The sequence below is a fragment of the Aphelocoma coerulescens genome, chromosome 17 (assembly GCF_041296385.1).
Source record: "Aphelocoma coerulescens isolate FSJ_1873_10779 chromosome 17, UR_Acoe_1.0, whole genome shotgun sequence".
NCBI lineage: Eukaryota > Metazoa > Chordata > Aves > Passeriformes > Corvidae > Aphelocoma > Aphelocoma coerulescens.
Window position 1 is genome coordinate 9204739 of NC_091030.1, and position 26471 is coordinate 9231209.

A 26471-nucleotide genomic window follows, 5' to 3' on the forward strand; every position below is an offset into this window, starting at 1 on the left:
TTCCAGTGGAATAGCCAATGTTTCCATCTTGGGGAAGCCACATCCACCCTGTGTAACCCCAGCTGGCTCTCAGCAGACCCTGGCAGCTCTCACAGACTCCCTGATGCCCCAGCCCATGTCCACAGCGGGGAAACTGAGGCACACAAAGGCAAAGTGACCGCACCAACCCTGTGTAAGAAAAGACAAAGCCTGTTTTTTTCAGTCTGTACCTACTCCAGGTATCACTGTGATATTCTGTCAGCTCTTGCCATACAGAGATTTATATGAAATCGTTTCTATTCCATTGAAGCAATTTTCAGAGATTAATTTTTGAGGGTATTAGCATTGATTCCTAAGCACACGTGCCTCCTCCTCCCGCCAGTGGTCCATATCCAGGGAAAGCTTCATTGTCTGAGCTGGAGGAAAGCTCACTTGCCCTAATTTATTGAAAAAATTAATTTTAGATTTAAAATGGGGTTTTCATTTATGAACCCTGCTCAATCTGTTCTTCACTCCTGAGTCTTCACCCTGACCTTTCCCTTATCTGAAATCCTCTGGGCTGTACACTGTGTTCATTAGTGAAACTTCCAGGAGGGAGCAGCAGGTGTGGGCTGTGGATAAGGACTGCACGCACGCTTGGCTCTGTGCTTATCCAGGTACCCCTGGCAGCTCCTGGCTGTAATTTAATTTAGGGCAGTGCCAGGATTTGGACTTTTTAAAGAGTTTTTCACAGTTTGTAAGTTTTAATAACAATTTTTACATCAGCTCTGGAAGTAGCAGCCCTTGGCATTGCATGGAGAATGCAGTAATGATACTTGCACTTAAAAAAATGAGCTGGAGAAGTGATGCAGTGCACCCCAGTACTGCCAAGTTTAAACCCTGCTCATGGAGTCTTGAATGGTGAGAGCCAGGATGGTCCAATAGGGTCCCTGAGGCTGACCTGGGTTTGGTGCAGAGCTGTACCTCACACTGCTCCAGGGGAAACAAATGGGTCGTTCCCAGAAAAGGCCATAGAAAAAATCACTGGCTTCCTTGGTGTGAACCTCTCATTCCATCTGAAAAGAAGGTTCCCATGGGAAGGATGTGCTTTATATCCATCCCTAGAAGACACTAAAACCTATCTGGCTAAAAGGCCAGCAATTGGAAGAAATTAGCTTTATATCCTGGTGCCAACTATGGATAAAAAAACCACAAACAAACTTTATAATGCTTTGAACTTTTCTTCTTGTTGTTTCTTTAAGGGAAAGTTTGGCAGCAAAAGAATATTTTTCCAACTTTATTCTGATTATAAATTTTGCATTCTTTGGATATTGCTTTTTAAGAACATCGTTTTGTTGAACATCATTCAGCCTCCAAAGTCAGCTCTTCCCTATTAAACTGAGGCCATTATACAGGCCAGTGTTGTTAGACAGAAGGACAAATCACAGGAAAATGTAGTTTTGATGCTAAAACATCTATTTGTGTTTGTCAGGCTCAAAGTCATTTGCCACTGGTACCCCTCTGTAGTTTAGATTTGAAATTCAAAACTTGACTCCTGCAAATGCCTTGGCTCAAATTGTGGTTGAATGTTAAGTGGTGTCTCTGAAGCGAGACTAATCGCACAGAATGATATTGGATGTTTGCAGGAATGGGACCTCACAAAAAGGTTTAGAAAAATCTGCTGCTAATAACAATGTTCTGTTTTAAATAAAACCTGCAGAAAAGATGAGTGGCATCTCAGTAAAGTCAGGTTTCCTGTGGATTGGGATTACATTCCTAGAGGAAAGTCTAACGCTTATCCAGGAGAGCAGAAAAGTAAAGCTAATTATAAGCAGAAAGAGAAATTGGCCAGTCAGATGCACTGTCTGGGTGCTGTGAAAGGTGGCTGGAGGCAGAGTGAAATATTCTTTCAGTGTAAACACTCTTGAAACAGTGCCCCATTTTCCAGGGGTGCTTGAGTCAACTCTGCCCCATCACTGCAACTCAGCTTTGGGGGTCAATACCGCAGGGGAAGAAGCAGCAGCCCAGTAACAGCCAATCAGCTGTGCAAGTCCATGTTTGTAACGTTAATTGTGCTGGAATATGGGCTTGTTCAAACTTTTTAAAACAAGTGCTTTCATGACATCAACGGCTATTTGATTTTAACTGTAAATTTGGAGTAGATCTGGATAATCACAATCCCTTCCACTGTTAACTCCTTGAGGTTATTAGGAAATTGTTTGTTTCCCAGTGATAGACAGTGTGGTCATAAAGCACAAAGCACTGGCTTCACAGTCAATAAAAAGTGAAAGATATCTGGGTTTAATAGCTCTGAAAGGTAAACATGGCAGGAAAGGCTGCTGCCTGGAGGGCTGGAGGCAAAGCTGTGACCATCCTCCTCTGCCCAGCCAAGGAAACAGGGTCAGCCAAGCCTGGCTGGGACCAGAGGAGAAAATGTGACCCAAGAGAAGAGGACTATAAATAATACAAATAATAACTGGGAATGGAAAACTTCCTGTAATAATCCATGGAAATGTACTGTTTACCTGCCCTGACAGTGGCATTCCTTCCACAAATGCCATTTCTTGAGCAGTGGGTGGTGCTGGGATCCCATCAGGAACAGGAGGTGTAAGTGTGGAGAAGGGGTGGGGTGGAGGGCACGTAGAGTTCCCGGGAACAGCACCAGCACTGCAGGGGCAGTGACAGCTCTGACTGTGCCATACACCTCGGTATCACCTGCTGAACAGAGGGAACAGCTGTCTACAGGGAAACAACACCTTGTGCACACATGGAGTGAGCTACGAGCTCGCTGGAAGGAAGCTGGAGAAACCCTGGCTTGGACAAAATGAGCTGAGACTTTGACGTACAGGTTCTTCTTGGTGTCAGTTAATGCTCCCTGCAGCAGTATTTGAACACTGAGTCAGTGGAATGTGGCTCCTTCACTGCCTGGCACTCCCTGGGGACGGGGACAGAGCAGTCCCCAAGGCCCTGGTCTGCAGAGTTTTAATTTCTGTCTGTACCTCCTGAGCCACACATGGTATTCAGTCCAGAGGCCGTGGAGAGGGAGAGGGCAAGGCATGGCCTGTGCACTGCAGATCGGTATCCCAACAAGTTTGTGTCTTTTAGACTCCAGCCCAACCCCAGAGTGATCGATGGGACAGGGGCACAGTGACACTTCCCATGTCACTTTGGGAAAACACAGTTGTCATTTGCTGAGGTGAGTGTGGAGAATCAATGTGCAGCACAACAGTCCCACAGGCTCCAAGGTCAAACGTTACTTCATCCCAATGCCTGGCTCACTTCCCAGCCCTGCACAGACTAACTGTCTGGAATTTCAGGTTTGGGACAGGGGGAATTCAACTGGGCAGTTCCCAGCAGACAGAGCTCTGTCACTGGGTCCTGCGGGTCTTTGCTGTCATGTGGAAGCTGCAGTGGAGCAGTGCTGGGTCCTTATGTCAGCTGGAGCTGCCACAGTTCCCAGCAGAGCCGGCTTCCTGCAGGAACACAGGCCAGAGCACGTGCTTGGTGGGTTCAGTACTTCCTTCCAGAGTGTCCAAATAAAGTGTCTGAATGTGCAACAGAGACTGTTCCAGCGCTGGGCTGCAGAGAGAACCTGAATTCTCCCTCTCCCGCTGCCTTGGTCTGCTCGGCTCTCCACCCACTGCAGGTGCGAAGGCTCGTTCCAAAGTTCAGGTTCTGCATTTTAGTGCCTTGCCAGGAAGATAAAAGGGTTGGTAAAACTGTAACTTGACCTTAGCATTTCGCAGCAGCCACGGAGATAAGGTGCTAAAGGAAATAGAGAGAGCAAAACACAGATGGCTCTGGGGAAGGGGAGCCCACAAGGCAAGAGCTCCGTGCTGAGGACCCGTGTGCAGGGCTCAAGAGCCGCGGGGGAGCCCGGCTGGCAGGCGGGGATGGCTCTGCACTGCTGACCAGCATCGCGGGCTGGCGGGCACCGTATTTGTGCTCCGCCACACAAAGGACCCCTGTGCTGCTGCTACTGCTACTGCAGATTTGAGAAGGAAAAGATTGACTGAAGCTGCCTGTTATTATTTTTGGCTACTCCAGCAATGTATCAAAAACCTGACGCTGGGTTGATGCTGGTGCCCTACTTTATAGAAGCCCTGAAAAGCAGATCAAGGACAGCGAGCTTGTCTCTCTGCGTGGCATCTGCCAGCAAAGGGTGAGAAAACTTCAAACCGCTGATGGGGGAATGGGGAGGCAAAAATGAGGCAAAATGTGCTAAATCCAGAGTGCTGTTTGCACACTTCAAGGGAAAAGGGGTCTGCATGTCCTCTGCTAGGGAGGGAAGGTGGGACAGGCAGAGACTGCATTCTGCTGCCAGCGTGGCTGGTGAGCTGGTGCCATTGTCCCCAGGGTGCGCTGGGGACCAGTCTCTCTGGAAGGAAGAAGGGACCCCAGTGGCCTTAGGTGACCGCGCTCCTTGTTAGCCAAGCCCAGCAATAACGCTGGTTCACGTTTTCTGGATCCTTTGGCTGTGAGAGGGTCATGGCCACCTCTCTGGCTGAGGAGGAGAGGCACGTAGGGGAGGCTGTGCAGGGAGTTAGTGTTGGAACTGGGCAGAGAACCTGCGAATTTTGACTCGTCAGTGCCGTGCACGGTGGCGCTGGCTGGAGGGATGGTCTGTCTGGGAATCCGGCTTGTGTGTCCCTGGAGGAGGCGAGACTTGTGCCTGCTGCCTCGGGCAGGATCTGCCCGTCTCCCACTCCGGGACCTGCTTTCTTCTCCTGTGCTCTGGGGAAAGCCCGAGTATTCCTGTCACCTGGGGATGTTTACCGCTATTGGCGTTCGCCCCTCCAAAGCTGACCCTCGTCTGCAGCCCAGGTGCCGGCTTCCTCCGCTGATCCGGAGCTGCCTCGCATGAGCTGGAGGATTTATGCTTTGCTGCATAAAGGACAGTAGCCTTTGAAAAGTGGAAGAGGAAGCAGCCATCAGTAGGAGGCAGGGGACAGTGCCATGTGGTGGTTTTTCATTTACTAGATAGTCCTACTTTGTTCTTGATGAGTAATGGAGGCATTTGAATACGCCAGGATGACAGCAGCAGTCTGGCTCTGGGAACGTGTCGGCGTGGGCTGGGTGAGGATGGTGGCAGTCGGGACAGTGGGACCATGCCGCGCAGCCTTCCCGTCTCTTCTCCGCTGCCTCGCGTCTCCTCTGCCGCTCACCTGCTGCCCCGGGCCCCGCGTTCCGTGAGGCCGCCCGGGCCTGAGCCCCGCGCCCTCGGGCCCCGCCGGGGAGCCCGGCCGGGAGCCCCCCGGTGAGCTCCGCGCCGATGCGGGCGCGCTCCGTGCGCGGTGAGGACCATGGCTCACGCAGGGGCCGCTGGCTGCTGCTGCAGGCGCTACTCCCTGCTGTGGATCGCGCTGCTGCAAAGGTCAGTGACTCGGCTCTCCGAAACGGGAAAGGAATGCGGTGCGCGGCCGAGGGCAGGGACAGGCGGGCGGGCGGCGCCGTCCCTCCCCTCCCGGTGCCAGGCCGGAGGACGCGGCGGAGACAGGGACGCCCAGGGCAGCCGACGCACGACACGGGCTCCCGGAGAGCTGCGCTTTCCCCCGGTTTATCACAACAGAATGAGAGCGACGGGCGGGACAGGCGGGATGAGGCGAGGGGTGAGCGGCTTGGGGACCGCGGGGCACGGGGCGCTGCTGGGCAGCGGCGGGAGGGCGAGGGGGGGAACCCCCGGCCGCGGCGGAGAGCGAGGTGCGCCCGCTGCCCCCCGAGCCGAGCCCGCGCTCCGGGGGCGGCGGGCCCGGGGCGCTCTGCCCAGCTACAGCGCAGCCAATGGGCCGCGGCGGGGCGGAGCGGCGGCGGGGCCGGCCCGGGGCGGGGGCCGGGGCGGCGGGGCCGGGGGTCCCCGCCCGCGGCGGCGGCGGCGGGAGCGCGGCATGGCCCAGCCCGAGCGGGGCGGCGGCGCGGCGGCGGCGCGGCGGGGGCCGGGCCCTGCAGGTGAGTGCGGGGCCGCGCGGCCGTGTCCGGGGTGCGCCGTCCTGCGCGGGCAGCGCCAACTCCGCGCCCGGCCCCGCGCCCCGACCGGCGGGTCCCGCACAGCGCCCGGAGCGGAGCGGCGGGGCCGGGCGGGCCGGGGGCCGGAGCGGGCGCGCAGCGGGGCCGGGGCGCGGAGGCCGCCGCGCTGGAGGGACGGGCGCTGACAGCCGCTCCCGGCCGGTCCGGCCCGGCCCGGGGATGCGCGGCCGCGCCCCGTCCCTCGTTCCGTGCGTTCGCGGTTTGTTTTCATCCTTGGCGGCGTTTCATCATCCGTGGCCGGGCTCGGCAGCCGCACTGTGGAGATGGGCCTTGCGGCTCCATTTCCGTGTGGTTGGACCAGGAGGACACATCCTGCCTCGCCTTCGCCGCCTTGTCCAGATTCCGCCTCCAGACTGATGTAACGCAAAATTTAGGTGATAGAAATCAAACCCTTTATTCCTACCCTGCTCCCCCCGTGGAAGATGGGAGCACCCCGGGAGTTCTCCCGTGAGTGCTGGCAGGGAGCAGGGGGGCTCTGGCTCGGTCCCTGCGTCCCGGTTTTGCTTCTGCTGCCATGGACGCGCCCCAGGTGTTTTTTGAGGCCCTACGGTCCCTGCTCGCTCCAAAGGCTGGTGCTGTGGGAATGACTTGTTCACAGGGCTGTACTGTGGCTCTGGCTCCAAATTAGAGTGGTGGATCTGTCACTGCTGTTTGCATCAGATGTCCCCAGATCTGGTACTATTAAGGCTGGTTTAGGCTGTTGTGATAAAAGGGGTTTTTTTAATGTAAGTGTTGATTTCTGTTAAAAGTGACATGTTAATGCCATTCTGCTTATGGGGAAGGGGCTTCTTGAAAACATTTTTGATGACTGAAATTCAGGTATATTTCTGATCACCTTTTGCATCCTGCTTCTGATGCCCTTTCCTTGCTTTTGCAGTTCCTCTCCTCTTGCCCGTCACAAATGCCATCGGTGTCCTTGCTGGTTGTCCTGTGCTGGGCTTGCAGGCTGCCCCTGACAAACTTTGCAGTGGCACATTATTAAACAAATACCCATGCTCAGGTGAATGTCACAGGTTAAAATCATCCTTCAGGTTTGCTCTGGCAAAAACAACATTTGGAATCTGGTATAAGCTGACAGAGTCATTTTGAATGTAATTAATCCTGCTGCCGGTTGAAACTGAGAACAGTCTAAAAACAAGGGCAGGCATTAATAAGTTTAATTACATGTCCTTTGTGTTGCTCAGGGAAGGTGTTACGTTAGTGAGGGCAACCTGTAATGCTGGGTTCCCATCGTGAGTGTGCTGAGCAGTGTTTCCCAGGCAGAGATCAGCAGCTGGACTTCAGGGAACAGCAGGAGAAAGTTCAGGGTAGCAGAACATGGAGAAGGGTTTGCTGCTGCGTGCTGAGACTTCATCCCCACGTCCTCTCCTACAGGAAAAAAAACATTCCTCATCTTCTGGAAGCCTGTGAGTTCTCTTGTGTGCTGTTGGTGGTGGTTATTCCCACAACATCGCTTTCATATTTATTTGTTACATTGAAGCAGGATGAGGCACAGGGGAGGAAGGGATGAGAACTCCCAGCACTGGTCGCGAGGTCAGCGGGAAGTTGGCCCCCGGCGGGGGGGTCACTCAGGCGCTGCTGAGACCTGGGGAGAGCTGCTGTAGAGGAGAGTGGGAAGCAAATCAGAGCAGTCTGGGCTCTGCAGAGCATGGTCCCAGAGCAAACCAGCAGCAGTGAGGCTCAGGAGGGACAGTGGCACAGGGCAGAGCTCCCAGATGGAGCTGGCAGAGGATGGTGGGCGATTTACTCCCATCTGCGACTGCTAAAATCCTTCTCCCATCTGATGTTGCAAATCAATTTACTGGAGTTGTGCACTTTGTACTCAGTCATAACAAACCCCTAATCCCCGGGCTGGAGACAGATTTAGATTCTGTCTATGTTGCATGTGGATCTGCCAGGCTGCTCGGCTGCGCTTGGGCGTGGAGGACCCCCTGCAGCGGGCGAGTGCTGGGGAGGGGGTCAGGGCTGCCCTAAAGAACCAGCTCACTGCTGGGCACAGAAAAGAACTGTCAGCCTCAAAAAGCTGCACACAGGGAATCTTTCCTGGCCAGGAGACGTGTCACAGAGTCAAACCTGTAATTTGGGAGATCAAATCCGTCTGACACTGGGGAAGCATGCACACTGCCAGCTCTGCAGCTGATGTCAATGGGACGTCTTAGGGCCTGGACTTCCTTCAGAATTCCCCAGTCTGTTCAGAGCAGAACAGCAGGAGATCTAAGAAAGGCTGTTCATTTTTTCCTGCTATGTTTCAGTGTTAGGTTTTGTGTCTGCTCCATCCCTATGCAGCCACCCACCAGGTTCCCTGTTTGTTTCTGTCTCTTGAAAATAATCAGGAACGTTTGCATCATAAAACCACAGGAGCAGCAGCCAGGTGGTTTCAAGCAGGTGAGGCTCTGAAATGAGGACTGACAGAGCTGCCTGTTTGCAGTGCTGTTTGCTGCCTCCATTGCTTAAAATCCAGCCCTGGAGTTGGGTGAGGAGAGGATGGATTGTCCCTCCATGCTTGTTTTTCCAAGTCTTCCCTGCAGTGCATGTGGTCCTGGTTGGATTTGGTGATCCTCGAGTGGCTGTAGAGGCAGAGGGGATACATCCCTTCACGTGGTAACGTTTTATGACTTTTATTATTTAGCACAACAATCCTCTCTCATTGCTCTCGGGCAGCAGAGCTCTTTCTTTAATAACCAGAGACTGGCTGCTGCTCCGCAGGACTTGCCAGGTCAGTGCCGGTAGCAGTAATGTTATTTCTCTTTAGAACTAATGTGGTCTTTTATGAGATTTTTTTCCTCCCCCCTTCATTTCAACTGAACTTTAAGCAAGTAGAAAGGGATTAAAAAAAGGCCCTTGGCAAAAAGAACTAAATGTGCTGTTTGGAAAGAGGGTTCCCGCTGTGAGATGGCTCTGGGCAGCTGGCCGTTCCCAGCGTATTAAAACAAAGGTGTAGGATTGGAATTAGATCAGCTGATGTAAACCAGGACAGGACCTGGAATATGCAGTGAGTTATTGGAGCAAGAGATCAGATGGCCCCACAGGCAGCATCTTCAGAGTGATGGTGGGGGGATGAATGTGAACAGAGTACCTCTGTCATCTTGGAAGTATGTGATAACCATCAGCAAATGGTGTTCCAGGTGTGTTTGGCTGTTTGGGATGGCTCATGGACAGCACAGGTCTGCAGGGACTCAGGTGTCCCTGCCACTGTGGGTGCTGCTCTTGGGCTCAGGAAAGCAGCTTGTGGCCTTTTCTTACTGCTGGTACAAGGGGAAGTCTGTGGGAGCAGCGATGGGGACTGGCAAACGCTTTTCAGTGAATGGGCTCCTGCCACAAATGCCATGTCACCGAGGGACACGAGTGCTCTCTGCCCTGGAACAGGGATTAAAGTGAAAGGACCTTGCGCCCTTTGAAGATGGGAGGGTGGAACAGAGATGGGACAGAGCCCTGGGAGGGGGCTCTGCTCGTCCTGCCCTGACAGGGCTGCTGTGGCAGAGAGATCCTCATCCCTGCTGCTGAGATTTCCAACAGCTCTAATTAATGACATCTCCCCACTTAGCTCTTGATACACAGACAGATGCTGGGTTTTAGGGCTGGTTTGAGACCTGCAGCACTCGCCCTGCACAGAGCAGCATCTGGTGAGAAATGTGGCTGCTGCTGACCTGGGCTGGATCCAAGTGGGCGCTCAGGAGTGAGAGATGTCATGGGAGCAGGTCCTGCTGAGGCAAGGACCTGACAAATAACCTCCCTAAAAAAGTCCTGTTCATTTTAGGATTCCCAGAGGCATTCAGCAGAGCATGGAGGGATAGAAATACACATTTGCTGAATCTGGTGAGAGCGTAATATGTCCTGAGAAACTCCCCCTTGGTAATTCTTCGTATTGCACATCTGCACTCCCACCCGTGGCCATCCAGCTGCAGTAGTTTTAAATGAAAAATAGATTTGTTTTGCTTTAATTTTTAGAAAAATTCTTAGGCCAGCATGAAGCAATGCAGCTCAGTAATGTACTGAGTTGTGGGTTTATTTTATCAGTATTTATATTTGTCTATACAAGAATGCAAGTCTCAGATTGGTTATTTACCTTTTCTAATTTCATCTGTAAAATGTGGACATAAGAGTTACCATAAATGCCTCGATTCTGGGCTTGTCTGGGCTGGGTGAGCAGTCTGTATTGTCAGTTCTTGAGCTGCTGGATATTAGTTCTGCACTCAGCATCCAGAGGTAACTTGATCTGTCTGCCTGTATTAGAGTTAATTTACAGTATCATTCAGAGGAAAAGGATAGGGACCCTTTTCTGTGAAAATAGTGTAAAATTGCCACAAAGTACTGGGAAATGACTGTGCTGGGTTCCTAAAGATCAATTTACTCACCACAGAGATGTGGGGTGAGTGGGCAGTTGAGAGGATGGCTAATGGCATGGAGAGCCTTTGCTGGGAGCCCAGGGCTTCTGATCCAGCACAGGACTGTGCCAACCCCAACAGGGCTTTCAGCACCTGAGGGCTGGGGGTTGTCCCCTCAGAAACCCCGTGCTGGTGGCTGTTCTGCAGATGTTTTACTGATGTCACCACAGCTGGTCCTGGCTGGCGCCCCAGTAGGTGCAGGGAGGTGTCCCAGAGCCCTCCCCAGCGTGTCCCCAGGCCGGGTGTCCCTGGTGAGGAGGGGTGGCCCTGGCACTCAGAGCTGTGTGCGGAGCAGCTCAGGCAGGAAGCAGCCACAGGCGGTTCCGTTATCATCTGGGGCTTCATCCATGGCCTGAATCTTAATGGCAAATCTAGAGAAGCACCTGTTTATCTGCTGCTGCTGTTTGTCTGAGAATCTCCTTGGGCTGTTTTCTGGATCCAGCCTGGCATGTGATTCACTGGAAGTGATGAATTTTGCATGCACTGTTGACATTTCTCTCTGTTTTGGTCAGCTTTATTCTGGAGAACAACAAAACTCAACGCACACATCAGAGCAAGCTGGGAGTATACTGGGAGCATTGTTGTTTGACTCATGAAAGACCATGCTGAGAATATGACAAACTCCCCTTATTGCTGTCCTTCCATGCCTTTGGAGAAGGCGTCACACTCCCTTTGTGGACAGGGACCCTTGGTCTCTTTGGGAGCCCCCAAAGTGCTTGCCAGAGGTTTTAAAGGTCAGAGTTACCGGGATCAGAGCTCTGGTGTAGGAACATCTGATGTGGTGCAGGCTATAGAGAAGGCAGCTGCTCCCTTTGCTCTCAAGTTATTTTTTCCCTTGCCACTTTATGGGTTTGCTGTGTTTTCCCTCGGAGTACTTAACTATCTTTCTTTTTTTTTTTTTTTTTCACCCCTTGAGCTCTCTGGTTTTGCTTTAAGAGTTACAGCACCATTGATTGTATTGGCTGTCTCAAAAATGGCGCTCTGCTCACTGTCTGTGGGCTCCCTGCTGCTAAATGCTGCCAGTGGGACTCCAGAGCATTTAGATCAATCGATAGGGCTATCACAGCCTTATTTTCCACACTGTCCCCATCCCAGGGATGTGTGTGACAATCAGAGAGAGCACACGAGCCCAAGGGTTGTTGGTGACAGAGTGCAAATCTAGACAGGGGTGTTTCAGTGAGGTTCTGGCACCATCAGAGCTCAGCACCAGGTGCTGCAGACCTGGTGGTGCTGATGAGGCAGCAGTGGGTGCTGGGGCCAACTTGGCTCCAATGCACCCACCCTGCAACACCCCACACCTGGGAAATCTCGTTTAGGAACACCCCACACCTGGGAAATCTCGTTTAGGAACACCCCACACCTGGGAAATCTCGTTTAGGAACACCCCACACCTGGGAAATCTTGTTTAGGAACACACTGCACCTGGGAAGTCTCCCTCAGCACATGTGGTGGCCATTTAGAGTTTGATTCAGTTGTTCAGAGACCCACAGTGTGCAGACCTCTAAATAATTGACTCTTGACTGCACTGGAGTTGGGAAAAAATGTTTTATTGCTCATAGCGACTGTCATGGAACCTTTAGAGTAAAAATTACAAATGGGACAGTGTAGCAGGCCCTGTTTTTCAGGGCCCTTAGTTATTTCATGACAAAACATTCCTGGGAATATTGTGCAGTCGTTGCTAACGGATGTTGCTAACAAATTCTCTGGGAAGGAGAGCATCCACTGACACAGTTACATTTTTCCTCCAGATCCCATCTAATGCCGAGGCTGAAAGAATCGCGCTCCCACGAGTCCTTGCTCAGTCCCAGTAGTGCTGTTGAGGCTCTGGATCTCAGTATGGAGGAGGAAGTGGTCATCAAGCCAGTCCACAGTAGCATCCTGGGCCAAGACTACTGCTTTGAGGTAAGGAGCTGAGCCGGGGCTGTTCCTGCTGTGTCGTGGGGCCGGCTGGGGAGCCAGGTGTGGGCTGGCATCTGGGGTCTGGCTGTTACCAAACATTGCTGCTCAGAATTGCTACACAGAGACCATTTCATAGGCAGAAAATTGCTCCCATCTTTCCAAGGAGGATCATATCCACACAATCAGAGCAATGAGCTCCTTGTAAGCGCTGTCGCAGAGCTGCTGGCACAGGTGCTGCACTGCTTAGGGCTGGGTATCAGCAGAGCATAAATTTGTTTATGCTCCTACAGTTTATGTTCATACAGATATTGGGAAGTGCTAATCCCTACTCAGTGTTCCCAAAGACATACATGTGGTCACAGAGCCAGCCTGCTGCTGTCAGTGGGAGTGTGGAGGACTTTGTCTAGAAAACTGAAGCTTCCCTTGTTTGGGTAAACAGAAAAATCTGTGAGTATTTGAGATTACTTTGACATCTGTTATGGCATGTGGTAAGGTCTGTGCTAGCGGGAGGGAGTAGGACATGCACAACCCAGGCTGTAGCTGGATAATTCAATGCAGTATATCTTGGGAATCATTTGTCCCGAATTGTGGATGGCAAAGTGTTATTGCTTGTGGCAGTGGCTGGGTACAGAACTGGGAAATGGTTTTCTTACTGTAATAAGGTGGTGAATGTTTGTGTTTCTGTGAAGAGAAGGTAATACCTGCTTGTGCTTGGACACAGAGAAGTGGGTAAATGGTGTTTCCATGCTTGGATTGTGCTGTAGGGGTGACAGGGCTGCAGGCTGCCCTTGGATGGGCAGGGCTGGATGAGAACACATGTCAGTGTTCAAGAGCAGTCAGACTGGAAAGATGAAGATATTTTTCTTTACTGAAATTAGCACATTTTGAAGTAAATGAGTTAAAAGATCCATTTCTTAAAATATAAGCAGGTAACATGAAAACAGCCTTACAAAGAAATAGCCCCAAACATAAACTCTGTAGTGGGCTGAGATATAAATTTTGCAGTGCTGTTCATTCTTTGTGGAATGGAGCAAGTGCAATGGGTCAGGAGGGGAACAGTCCTGTAAATTACATGTCCTCTATTACATTCCACTCAAGAAAGATAAAATGAAGCTAGATGGAAAATAGATGTGACATCCATAATATAAGAGTTGTTTACCAATTCTGTTCAGCCCACAAGAGGAGAGGGAGGGATATGAACAGAACTTGTAGAAAGCTGAGTGAGAGGGAAATTGCACAAGTCATGCACTTGGAAGGAGGAAGAAAATTTTGGGGTTAAGTGAGAAGTCACACTGTAAAAAAAGAACGTGTTAATTGCTGTTCTGCAAACCCTGCAGAGGAGAGGAAGAATGCCAGGAAACAACAGGGACATTGATTTGTCACTGGTGGCTGCTCACCAGCAAGCTCCAGCGGGAGGGACCGAGGTGAGAGCTAAGTGGCACTTTGTGTCAATGCCTTGGTCTCGTGTCTCCTGAGAGCCTCTTCCAAGCTGGGAGTGAGGTCAGCACTGGAATGAGTTTGCAGATCTCCTGGGATCCCTGGTGGGGGCCAGGCAGTGACTACAGCCCACAGCACTCAGGTACCAGTGATGGACACAAAGGAGGTCAGCAGATGTCCTGGAAAAGCAGCCCTGACCAAGAAATGCCAAGTGAGAAGGCCGTGCCAGGATCACAGGGGTGAGGGGAACCCAGGTGTTTTCTGTGCAGTGGATTGGGAAGGTGCTGCAGTTGGTGGTGGTGCCTCATCCCTGCCCGTTGTGGCTGTTGTGGACCTGCTCCCTGGGGAGATCTGTTGGGAACAGGCAGGGCTGCTGCCTCCAGCTGAGAAGTGAAGCTGTTGCTGGGCAGTGCCAGCCTTGCACAATCCTTCACCACCTTCTCCCGGAGGTGGGGTGGCCGGGCAGGGACAGTGCCTCGGGAGCTGTTCCCATCCCCAGCTGGCTGGTGGCCATCAGTGCTCACCTGACGCAGCTCCTCCCCTGCCAGAGCTGCCTCGTGGCCCGGGGAACAGGCCAGGAAGATCTGACACGGCTGCAGATGGAGGAGAGCGGGTTCGGAGAGGAGCTGGCAGCGCACCCAGACGGAGACAAAAGCAAGAGGTGCCAAAGCCATCTGCAGTGGAAAACAACCAAGTGGCTCGTTGGGAGGCAGCTGGTGGATGAAGGTGCAGGGAATTGTTCCTCCCTTTTATCTCCACCACCCTGCATTAAGACGTGCTCAGCCCGGCTCCCCTCAGCTCTACCAGGGAGCACGGTCAGCACCAGGGCAGGGCTTTTCCACAGGCTGCATTTGGCTTTTTCTGCTTACCAAGTTTTGTGAAACTTGCTTTTTTCTCACTTGCTGAGTACTTGGCAGTCAGTATTTGCTTGTTTCCTTCACTGATGTTTTTTTTTTTTTTTTTAAATTACTCAGCATCATCTTCTTTCTCCTTGTAAGACTCCTCTGTCAGCAAATCATCCCGTGCCACTGCACATGCTGCGTGTGCTAAATATACAGTGGGCATCTCAGCCAGCGCCAGAGGCTCAGAGCCCAGGCTCCCAGAGCCTATTCCTGGCCCTGCTCTTTGGGGGGTCCTGGGCCAGGCAGGGCCATTAGGGCTGAGGGGCTCTCTTAGGTCTTGGCAGACCAAAGCCTTGTCCTGTTGCACAGCTCATGCCTGAGCTGTCCCAGGACACAGCTGGGGGAAAGACAAACTGTGGTTGCTCCAACACAGCTGAGCCTGTTGCCTCATCCTGGCCTTGCCTCAGCAAGGGAGAATTAAGTGGAGCTAAATTTAGCAGCCCTAAATTTGATCCAGCTGTGCAAACGTTGGCCATTGCTCGCGTGGCCCTTCGGATGCCTGGAGCTGCTGTGGGGCCGGGGGTGCAGCTGAGCCCTGACTGGGCCTTGGAAAATCCTCTGGACACTGAGTGAAGCACCTCCAGTAGCTCTGTTATCATCCCCTGTTACTCCATGCATGTCCTTCCAGGTGAAGCCTGTACCCTGTACCTTAAGAGTGTCTTAAAAAGACAAGATTTTATCTGACTAAAGAGATCACCCATCCAAGGACTGGGGATAATGAATAAGTAACATTTCAGAAATTAATGAGTTTTATTAATTGAGTTTATCCTGTACATTAACAGTATTCCAGCATATCCAAAATCTTGATGAGACTAGAATACTCTCTTTATAAAGATAATTAATATCTCATAAAGGTCATTAATGCCATATGATATTTAAGTCAGAACTCAAAGCTGGGATGTGATTGCAGATCTGGGGGAAATTACATTTTTGGTCACACATGGTAGATGTGACCTTCAGCTCCCATCAGACCAAGACACACTTCATATCTGGCACATGATTTTCCCCTTCTCTCACTTCAGGATGACAGTTACAGGATTTTTAGGTTTTGAAAGATTAATTAATTTATAATTGGTTTAAAATTGAATGACAAATTTGGCCGTGATAATTCATGTATTTACTTAAGTGTGGCAAGAAAATACATTGGATATCCAACCTAACAGATAGCTGGTGAAAAACTGACATTGACTGAACAGATTCAGAAGAAGAACAGCTGAATTACATGGTTACTTATTTGGACATGATCCTCTCTGCAGTTGTGGGATCCATGGGTGTCACCAAGGAGAACTCATCTTTAAGAGATCATCTTGCAACCAAAGAAATCTTAATTCTCCTTTATGGAAGAGCTTCCAAGTTTCCTTCTCTAGATCTGAGAACATTTTCAAATGCAGTTGTACACCAAACTCCATCAAAACCAAAGAGCTAAACAAAAAGCTGGGTGAGAAATGGCCAGTGGACTACTGGTGTAGTTTACTGAAAGGTGGATTGTGGTGGGAGATTTTGAAGAAGCTGGAAATACTCCAGCGAAAGGATGCTGGAAAGATCGCACTGCTGTGCCTGCTAGTACGGAGTCTGTTCCTGGAACTGCAGGAGAGCTTGTGCTCAGCAGAATGTATTTTACAGGCAGAGTATAGAAGTGTGCAAGGACAGGGAGAGCGTCTGTCTGAAGGGGAAAGCCTCTGGAATATCAAGGGTTGGAAGATTCTTTGTGTTTTTATATAAAGACAGAACAGGCCTCTTCTCATTCTGCCCTGGTCTGTGTTCAAAGGAAGGGATGTGTTCAACTTATCACTGAGGTTTGCTAATGACAAATCTTAGCAAGTGCCAGCTCTTCTGTAAGAACAGGTTGGGCTTCTGGGAGATACATGAAATTAAAGGAGATTGTGTCTCCCAGAAGCTGATAACCCAGTGCACAGTGTGTAAACACAAACACTGGGAGATGATAAAGCACTCACAAATAACTCTGCAGGTTGAGACTGGCGGAAATGAAGCTCAGAGGGGAGTTATTTAAAGTACCAGGTCCATTCAGCCTCCCAGCAGAGCTGTACAGGGAGAATGTTGCTGGACAAAAGCAAATGCAAAGGGCAGAGAGCTGGAGCCACATTCCTGGTGGTCAGGACCAGTAGGTGTGGAGGAGATGGCAGCTTGGGGAATATCTGTGTGTGAGGAGAAGGTGCAGGGAGCTATTGGCTTTGATGCCAAGGAAGTTTGGCATGGGGGCATAGGAAGAAAATTCGGTGCCTGTCATTCTGGGCTGCCAGGCAGTGGTGCTTCCATGGGCTCAGCAGGGTTGAGTTTCCTTGGGATAGCAGGAATGCGATGAGGAATAAGAGGCACTTGCACCTCTGGAAATGTCCCTGCTATGAGTGTGCTTTTTAAACCCTGGCTATGAACTGCCAATGGCCAGAGAAAGTCACACACACACTGCAGAAAATCCCTTGGGATGATCCTGGAAGCATGAGAGGTGAGAGGAGGGCTCAGCAGCACTTCCCAGCCATGCCCAGGTTGGGAAGCCCCCCTGGTTCTCCCCAGCTGGGGATGGCTGCTGTGAGCTGCGAGTGCCCCTGGCTGGGCCATGAGCTGCTATGAGCTGTACCATGGCCAGGACTGGGGTGTACAGACCTGTCCCCATGTTCTTCACAGCAAGGGCTCCAGAAGCAGCAGGACACAAAGGGGGAAGGTGGGAAGCCTTTCTGAGCCTGATGTTCTGCTGGAAACAAGGAATGGGTTGTTACTGTCACAGGCTTTGGGCTGAGCCTGGAGGAATGCCAAGTAACCACTCGGAGTTCCAATTTATCTTTAGTTCATCTAAGGATTTGCACTCTCTCAGTTGTGGAATTTGGTGGTTTAAAGCATCACATGCATGGGGCCCATTATCTAGTGTTTTCTGGTGTGGAAGAGAAGAAGCAATTGGAATTTGCTTCTATGATTATTTCTGTGACATACAGAGTTGTCCTGTTTTTCTGCCAGCCTTAGGGGCTGTTGCTTCATGCTTGGGTAAAGCTGTTTATTTAAAAAAAAAAATAAAATCCACTAGCATCTTCCCTAAGTCCCCCTCTCCCCCCAGACCACACTCTGCAGTGTGCTGGTCAAGACATAATCCTGTTCCTTTCCCTGTAGGTGACAACTTCATCAGGAAGTAAGTGCTTCTCGTGTCGTTCGGCAGCAGAGCGAGATAAATGGATGGAGAACCTGCGGCGTGCCGTGCACCCCAACAAGGTAGTGGCTGTGAGGAATTGCCTCTGCTCTAGTTCAGTTCCTCGTTATTACATTTTATATCCCAGTGCATGGGAGCAGCAGGGGACGTATTGTCATTGGAGTGAGTAAGTGGCACTCTGGGTCAGCCTTTTTCCATATTGCTTTCTTCCACAATTATATTTACAGACAAGCGCCAATTATTCTTTCCCCTCTTTTCTCAGCACATGCTGCTTCAGCTCTTGCTAAGAATTGGTCAGACCTGAAGAATCTTCAGTGTTGCTGTTACTGATGGTATTTGCCACTTCCATAGGACTTTCACCTCCCAAAAGCCATGGGACAGATGTCAGGTAGCTGCCAGCAAAGTCACAAGACTGAATAGTCTGAAGAGTTCACGTGTCGGCTCCTGACACAGAGTCTGCTCTAGTGATGCAGGAGCTCAGATGTGCATTTTCCAGAGGCAACAGTGGAATGTAGCTTTCCCTTCTCCAGCCAGCTGAGGTGCAAAATCATCTCCTGGGATTTACAGGAACAACTCCTTCTCTTCACTAGAACACAGGGAGCCCAATATGCATTTTTATGGCCCACTAAGGCTAAGTACATCCTAAAATAAATGTACAGCTGCTTCTTCCCTGCTGTGCTGGAGTTGGCTGCAAAGATTGGTCAGGATTAATGCAGGATTCCACAGCTGATGGGCTCAACCAAGTCTTTTTCTGCTGGTCAGACAAGACACAAATGATGGGATCCTGTGAACTCCTCCTGGCTGTGCACACAAATTCAGTCCAGGCCTGGTAGGCTCTAAAGGGGCCCTGAGTCTCAGAATTCATTGTTCCCAGCACAGTGCCAAATGTCAGGGTGAAGGATTTCCTTCAATATCAGGGTGTGAGCAGTGGAGGGGAGAGGTGGCCTTCTGCCTCTGGCAGCGTGTTCCTCTAGTGTAGTTCAGTGGCTCCAGTGCTTTCCAAGGGCTTTTCCTGGTAGTCCTGACATGAGAGAGCTGTGTAAGGTTTGTGTGGTCACACTTAGCGTGAGAGAACTCCAGGGAGTGAGAGTTGGGGCTGGGCATTTCACCATGCCTTCAAGGTGCAATGGTGAGTGGAAATCCATTTGGAAGTGTTTCCATCATCTCAAAACCTGCAGTGACTAATGGCTGACTTTCCATCTTTGTTTGAGTTCATAGACAATAAACTCTCAGTATCTGATTTGGTATTTCTGTCAGGAATTCAGTGTTCTTGTTCAGTTCCTGTGTGTACTTCCTGAACCTACAGTACCCCATTGTGGACTTCCAGCAGAAATGTTCCTGTCCAGACTCCTGGGCTGAGCAGAGTAAGCCGTGGCTGCTGTTTCAGTGAGGGGTTTCCAAACAAAACAGGTTTTGCAGAATCCCAGCAGTGGTGCAGCTGCCAGTGCTTTATCTTTGGAGTCACTCCTGCAGCAAATGCCCCTGGATGTTCTTCCAGGATGAGGTCAGCATCACGAGGGAGCTCTGAAAGATCCAAATATTCGTGGCTCTGTTACTGTTTAAAAGATATCCAAGGCAGATTTGTCTCTCTGAATTGTCATGATTCTCCCATGGGACTCTCTCCCCCATGATTCTTCTCAGTGTTTAACTTGGGTGCTCTGGACTTCTGCTCTAAAACAGAGTGAGGTTTTACAGTTATTTCCCTGCCAGAGGTGGTGGCATTCCCTCGTGGATGAGGGGATCCCTGGGTGTGTGTTCAGGTCCTTCTGTGTTGCTGTGTTACAGTAAATATGAACTCAGTGCTGCTGTAGAGCAGCTCTACTGGAAAAGGAGGAGGCTGTGAGAAATCTGTAACAGCTTCTGCTTTGCAGGAACCATTCAGGACCAGTGAGGTTCTTTCAGATTCTTCGGAGGCCCTCTTGGCAGGGAATGGGAAATGGTGCATTTATGATTTGGAGGGGTTTTATCTCCCTTGTTCCTTATATTAATTGGCACCAACAGACATGGAGAGCACGATGATATTTTGGAAAATTAACATAAGTAGTGTTATTATGCAAATTCTTGAGAGCCAGTATTTCCTTAAAATAAAGTGTAATTAAGCCTCCGCTCATTTAGCACATCCGAAATAATTAATTCATATCTCCCGTTTTGTTGTGCTTGGCTTTGTGGGGGTTTTTTATTGACCTTTTTTTCTTTGCATCTTTTTTTCAGGACAACAGCAGAAGGGTAGAGAATATGTTAAAGTTATGGATTATTGAAGCCAAGGACCTGCCAGCTAAGAAAAAGTACTTGTGTGAATTATGCCTGGATGACGTTCTTTATGCACGAACTACCTGTAAATTGAAAACTGATAATGTCTTTTGGGGGGAGCACTTTGAATTTAATAACCTCCCATCACTCAAAAACATTACTGTGCACTTATACAAAGAGACTGACAAGAAGAAGAAGAAGGACAAGACCAACTTCATCGGGCAGGTGAACATCCCCGTGAGCTCGGTGACGGGCCGGCAGTTCGTGGAGAAATGGTACCCAGTGGTGAGCCCCAACCCCAGCAAGGGCAAGTCCCCAGGGCCCATGATCCGCATCAAGTCCCGCTACCAGAGCATGAGCATCCTTCCCATGGAGATGTACAAGGAGTTTGCTGAGTACATCACCAACAATTACATGGTGCTGTGCTCGGTGCTGGAGCCCTCGCTGAGCGTGAAGAACAAGGAGGAGATGGCGTCGGCGCTGGTGCACATCCTGCAGAGCACGGGCAAGGCAAAGGTAGGACCCTCTGCCATCAGTAATATCCCACCAGACACCATTGGAAGCAGACTCTGGGGTTGGGTTGGGAAAACTCCTCGTCCGTTGGGCCATCGTTAATGTGCTTTGTTTTTCTTTGATTTCAAACAAGTTGGTAGCACGCACAGCACAAGTTGCTTAATTAGCAGAGAGGTTGGTGGGACCACGAGACACTAACTGAGCCACTTTCCTTCACTTTTCTCCTTCTGGAGGCTCAGGAGTCAGGCTCTCTCTGTACTATAAACAGGCACAGTTGTGAAAGTAAGCAAGAAGGCAGTTTTCCAGGATGGAATGTAAGCAGTGCTGGCCTGAGCTGAGCAGCCTGTGTGTGCTGGGTATTCCTGGGGAACCCAGCAGGTTCCGTGCTCTTCTCCCTCTGCACTGAGTGCCCTGCACAGTGGGAGCTGAATGGGAGCAAGCAGCCTCTCCAAAATTCCAGAGCAAAGTGTCTGCAGGCACGCATGTCTCTGGATCAGCTCTTGGTCTTCAGGGTCTGTCCTACTGCTTTTGGAAGGGGGTCTAGGGGAGCTCCCATGGCAGTGCTCATTGGGGGTTGATGCCACTGACTTGCACATGGTGGAAGTTCAGCCTTTGTGGACCACTTTAAGCCTCCTTCCTGGTTGGGAATCCCCTGCCAAGTCTGGGGAAGAAGGAGGCCAGGAGGAGGCAGAGAGTGGGAGTTACTTCAGGTTGTGATCCATGAGGGAGCAGGCAGGGTGGGCAGAGCTGGAATGCCCTTCCTTGCTGAGATCCCCAGCACAGAGGGCAGGGAGTGAGCCCTGCTGCAGAGCATCCTCCATGCCTGGTGGCCTGGCACAGCCATGGTGGGCAGTGCCTGTGGCAGGGCTGCAGGAGTTAAAGCATCACTGTTTTTCTCTGTTACCATCTTCCTGCACTCTGCAGGGGAGAACTGGGGAAGGGCGATATGTCCAAAGCTTTTGCAATGCTGGGGAGACATGAGCTCCTCACCTGAGGGGGAATCACAGGGCACTGCTTCTTTGGCAGCTGCCGCTGCTGCCAGGGCCCATGGCCGGGCTCGTGGATTAGGTTTAGTTACCATCTGTCGGACAGAGAAGTGGCTTGGCCTCCTGATCTGGTTCAAGGCAGGCAAAGCTCACTGAGAGAGGATTGGGAGCGGGGGGCCTGCTGTTGCAGCAGCAGAGAAAATAGCTCCGTTAAGGCCTCCTGATCCCAGGAGCACGGGGAAGGACCATGGTCCTACGTAGAATAATGCTGTGGGTTCCACAAGGAGCTGTGGTTGGTGTCTCTCCTCAATCCTTGTGCCAGGGCTCCAGAGCTGTCAGCATGTGGTTCCTGGGCACAGCCCTGCCTTGTGCTGGCACCAGGGGCTCTGCTGCCCCTTGCTGAAGCTCCAGCAGCTCTAATGCCAGGGCTTTGTGGGAGTAACATTGCCATGAAAGACCCTGTCCATGGCTCACACAGTTCTGGTGCAAAAGGCTTCAAGTGTCATCCCAGTCTTAATCACCACGGATCATGTGTGGGTATGGCTGAGAGTGGCTGTCACTGCCCCAGCCTTTTTGCTCTGCCTCTCAGTACTGGAGAGGCTCCAGAGAGATCAAGTGTGTTTCCAGACATGTGTCTGCATCAGTGCTTGAGATCCCAGAGGCTCTACACAGGGGACACAGCAAACAGTAAACAGACTTGATGACTTTTCCCCTAAAATGGAGCTTCTGCTTTCCCTGCCTGTCATCTGCCATCAGCATTAGCACAGGGTTTGGGGAGCTGTCAGAGCAACCGGAGTTACTGGAGCATGGGAACCAGGTGGTACATCCTGGACTGGACAAGCAGGCAGAGAGAAAAGCAGCAGTAAGGTAGAAAAATAATGAATGAGAGAAGAAAGCACCCTCTCAGCCCTGCTTGGGGGACGTGGGTGCACCCCACTGCCCCTCCGGAGAGCTCCCCGTGGCTGCCCCACCACCCTGACCCTGGGCACCGAGTGTGGGGACAGCAGGGCAGGGACCCCCTTCTCCAGGTCTGTTCTCTCATGACTCACGGAAGCTTGCCCGGGCTAGAGGTGGGTTCCTCATCCTTGTGCATCACCGGGAGCCTTCCCAGCGAGGCCCTGCGGACGTGGCCATCGGCAGCCCCTGATTGAATCTGCTGATAAAGGGGGTTTTGTGGCTCTTGGCCGCTGCAGCTGAGCTAAAGCAGCAATTATGGTCGGACTGTGAAACAAGTGTCCAGTAGATTATCTGCAAAGACTCGTTAGCAGCTAATTGCTGTTGTGCTGTTTCGGGCCCTGTTTTCCTGCAGCGATTTGCTGTAAATAAGGAGTAATCCCTTAATGAGGCCAGGATGGGTCCGTGTGTCTGCCCGGAGCTCCGGGGCAGGAGAGATGCCACAGGGGAGGTGTGATGGTGCCACGTGCCAGACGCAGCCAGGTCCCGGCCACCAGTGTGTGTCCCTGTGCAGCCCCGCCGGTGGATGCAGGGCCATCCTTCCCCACAGACACCCCATACCAAGCTGTCCCCTGCCAGCGGGGTGTGGCTGCCTGGAGCTGCTAAAACCCAGAGTCCCTCCTGCTGGGGGGCAGGACACCTGGGGCTGCAGGCGGAAGGGGAACAAGGGCTGTAGCTGAATTTTTTCCCTAAATCTCAGCTTCTTCCTGGACTGCGTAGCTGTATCACAATAGATTAAAAGGTGGAGCATGAAAGCAGAGTCCCCTCTGGAGTCAAAGTCCATGCTTCCCTCGATCTCTGTGTGGGAAAGGGAAGAACTCGATCCCCGCAGCGCTGGGTTGGTGTGCACGGGGCACGCCTGAAAAGCCCTGAGCAGCTGCCAAGGCAGTGGGTGGAGAGGAGGGGAAGAGGGTTTTGATAAGGTTCTGTGTGCAGGCACTCGGGGAGGAGGGAGCTGCCCCAGCCCACTGGAAAATCTGACAGACATCCAGTGCTCCATCAGCTCTCGGCACACACGGATGTTCCCTGTCTCTTTTTATGGCAAGAAGGGCTGAAAGGGGGATATTTGGTGGTTGAAACAGATGTGGGCTCTCAGCTCAGTCCTTCGCTTGTTACCTGCTTCCACCTTCCTAGTGAGAGCACTGATGAAGTGTTTGTTCCCTGTAAGGATGTGGAGATGCCCGATTGCTTTCATGTGTTTTGCAGCCCACAGACAAAAGACACAAAGTCATAAAGCAGTTCTGCTGCCAGGGTTGGTGTTACCAGGAGTGCTCAGTCCTGCCCTACAGGGCTTGGCGTGGCCCCTGTGATGTGGTTGTGGATAGGTGGCTGCATCCTTCCCGAAGGACTTTTGATGCTTCCAGATTTCTTCCCATGCTTAGATTTGTTTTGGGGCTGTCTGAGAGCTCCCAGAGCTCAGTTCATGACCATAAATATATAAAAAACCTCTATTGTCCAGAGAGCTGGTAGATCAAACCCAGCATTAGACAAAGCTCTAGCTAACCAGCTGCTCACTGGAAATAAATATTTATGGTGTAGGGAATGGAGTGAGGAATAAACATGTGTCCCTGTTTGTTTGTGCTGCGAGGATGTGCCTCAGCTGAGCAGATGTAGCTGTTCCCCCCGTGTGGATCTGCTGGAACCCCACGTTCCAGTGGCAGAGCTGGCGCTGGATCAAGGCTCTGGGACCTGCAGAGTCCACACAGGGCTGTGGAAAAGTGACTGCTCTGCTCAGGCAGGGACAGGGATGTGAGGGTCACTCATCGTGTTAGTGTTGTATCCCTCAGGTTTTATTTCCCTGAGCAAGGTGATTGGCACAGAGTTAACCCTCACATTGCCACTTCACCACCTTTTCCCAAGGAGAATTAGAAAAGGCCAGAAGTGCCAAGGATGAATTCCAGGGTTTGAAGGAGAGAACATCACTGTATTTCCTGGCAGAGAAGTGACTGGAGCAGATCCTCAGAGGAACTGTGTGATGAAAGGGTTGAGAACTTGGGGCTGGGGTCCTTGGTTTCACACCATCTGTCCAGGACCCTGCTGCTGCCCCTCTCCCACTCTCCTTTCCCTACTCTGCACCCTCCTGTGCCACATTTCCCTCCCCTGTGGGTGTGTCCCAGCACTCCTCCACCTGAAACCTACAGCCCTACCGACCACTGGTGTTTTTCTCCTTTGCATAAAGGCCCAGCTGGACTCGAGCTAGCCTTTGAAATAAGCAATAATCTTATTACCTTTATCAATTCAATCCTCTTAAGGTTAAGTCAATCCTATTAATCAGGCTTGTGATTTGGAGAACCTTATTATTTCAAGGTCAATCTGCCCATCAGTCAGTTACAATATCAGCAATGATCAGCTCCAGCCCAGAGGGTGCGTGACCGCCACGGGGGGTGCGGGGCCGTGGGTCTCCTCAGCTCCCTGGCACCCCACATGCTCCAGCTCTGGACACATCCCAGAGAGGCTGGGGTGGGAGGACCTTCCTGGGATGGCAAAGTGCAGAATCCTTCCCGGATTTGGACAGGACAAATCCTACAAGATTTGTGTTGCTTGTTGGCTCCCTCAGAAGCCTCCTGCTCCCAACCACAGCCCTGCCAGGCACCCAGCTGGCTTCACCCTTCTGCCTCCCGGGCTTGGGAGCTGGAGCCCAGGCACTGCCGGTGCCACCCCCAGGCACAGGGACTGGCACTTGGAACCCCTCGGGACTGGGGCTGCCGGCTCCTGCCTGCATTCCTGGAGCAGGGGAGGAGCTGCCTTGGAATAGCAGAGGCTGGCTTATGTGCAAAGTGCTGGAGACCAGTGCAGCCTTGTGCTGTCATGCTCTGAATTTATTTATTTATGAAGTGCTCTTCTTTATCAGCGTATGTGCAGCGACTGGGGTCGCACAGGTTGAGATCCGTCCAGTCTGAAGCAAAAAGCCTTAAAATAAACATGGGAACAAGCCTGGAGAACACTGCCACAGCCCCTAATTTTGACTGTAGACCTTTTCCTTCCCCTCTCGACTCTGAGGTAATGAAATAAAGCATCTTATTTTCTTCCATTGCCAGGGGCCCTAACTGAAAACAACCCCCTGCTGATCTCTGCTGCTCAGAAACAGGGAGTTTTATTGGCTTTAGTTATTGCATTTTATTCAGGACCTTGTATGTGGGTGAGTGAGGCCCCCGGAGGGATTCCACAAGTATTTGCATTCCATTTGTGTCTTCCGAGTGCTGGCTGCTGGAGTACTTAAGGCAGAGATAGCAGAAGTGTGATCCAGAGCCAATGTGGCTTTTCCATGTGGAGGGAAGGGAAGAACTGAAGGTCTGGCCCATGGCCCTGGGACAGAAGCAGCAGGATGTCATGGGAACTGACCCACGGCCGAGGCGCCTTTCCCGCAACTCGCAGAGCTGCCCAGAGTGGTCCCTGCAGAGGAACTCGCCCAAGGATGCTGGCTGGGGGAATTTTGACCCCTGACACATCCCAGGGCCAGGTCCTACAACCCGGCTGGATGACTCTGCAGCCCAGACCTGCAGGGACAGCGACAATCCTGACCCATGGGATGCTGAAAGGGCTCTCCCCTCTTTCCCTGCTCAGTTCCAAGGCCAAGTTCTGCCGTGTTACTACTCCCTGGCTTTGGGTGCTCTGCCATAATGAATTAAGCTCTCTGGGACTTCAGCAGCTTTCCTTCCCACTTTGGAGACAAGGGGTCCTTTTCCCAGCTGTTGAGCTGAAGCTGCTCCATAGGAAATAATAACAGCAGCAGAGATTTCCAGGGGATCTTTTCTGGCTTTGTGTTGAGTCCTGCCATGGAATTTTGCCTCATTTTAAATTCTAGTGAATTCTGTAGAACAGCTCAAATCACCCAAATTCACATTTAACTCTGGCTCCACTTGGCCCTGGGTTTCCAGGACTCAGCAGCCAGTGCTCAGCTGACAAGATGGGGAAAAGCAAACACTTGGCTAAGAGATGCTGTAAAACTCGGTGTTCCTGAGATAATTAGTATGTTGGGAAAGTGACAGGAAAGAGAATCAAGCAA

At 51.4% G+C, this 26471-nt stretch overlaps 1 protein-coding gene across 7 annotated transcripts in view; it reads left to right on the top strand.

The window, feature by feature from the left end:
* The window catches only part of DAB2IP (DAB2 interacting protein), a 132187-nt gene that overhangs the window by 80714 nt on the left and 25002 nt on the right, over nucleotides 1-26471 (top strand). For 4 of the 7 annotated variants that reach the window (XM_069032186.1, XM_069032187.1, XM_069032188.1 and 1 more), the window contains 3 exons: nucleotides 12116-12269; nucleotides 17726-17824; nucleotides 19974-20528. In XM_069032186.1, coding sequence (XP_068888287.1) covers nucleotides 12116-12269; nucleotides 17726-17824; nucleotides 19974-20528 — 808 coding nt within the window. Of the gene's footprint in view, nucleotides 1-2486; nucleotides 4121-5414; nucleotides 5568-5838; nucleotides 5905-12115; nucleotides 12270-17725; nucleotides 17825-19973; nucleotides 20529-26471 lie in introns of those variants that run through there. The other 3 variants (XM_069032189.1, XM_069032191.1, XM_069032190.1) reach the window with 3 other exon arrangements.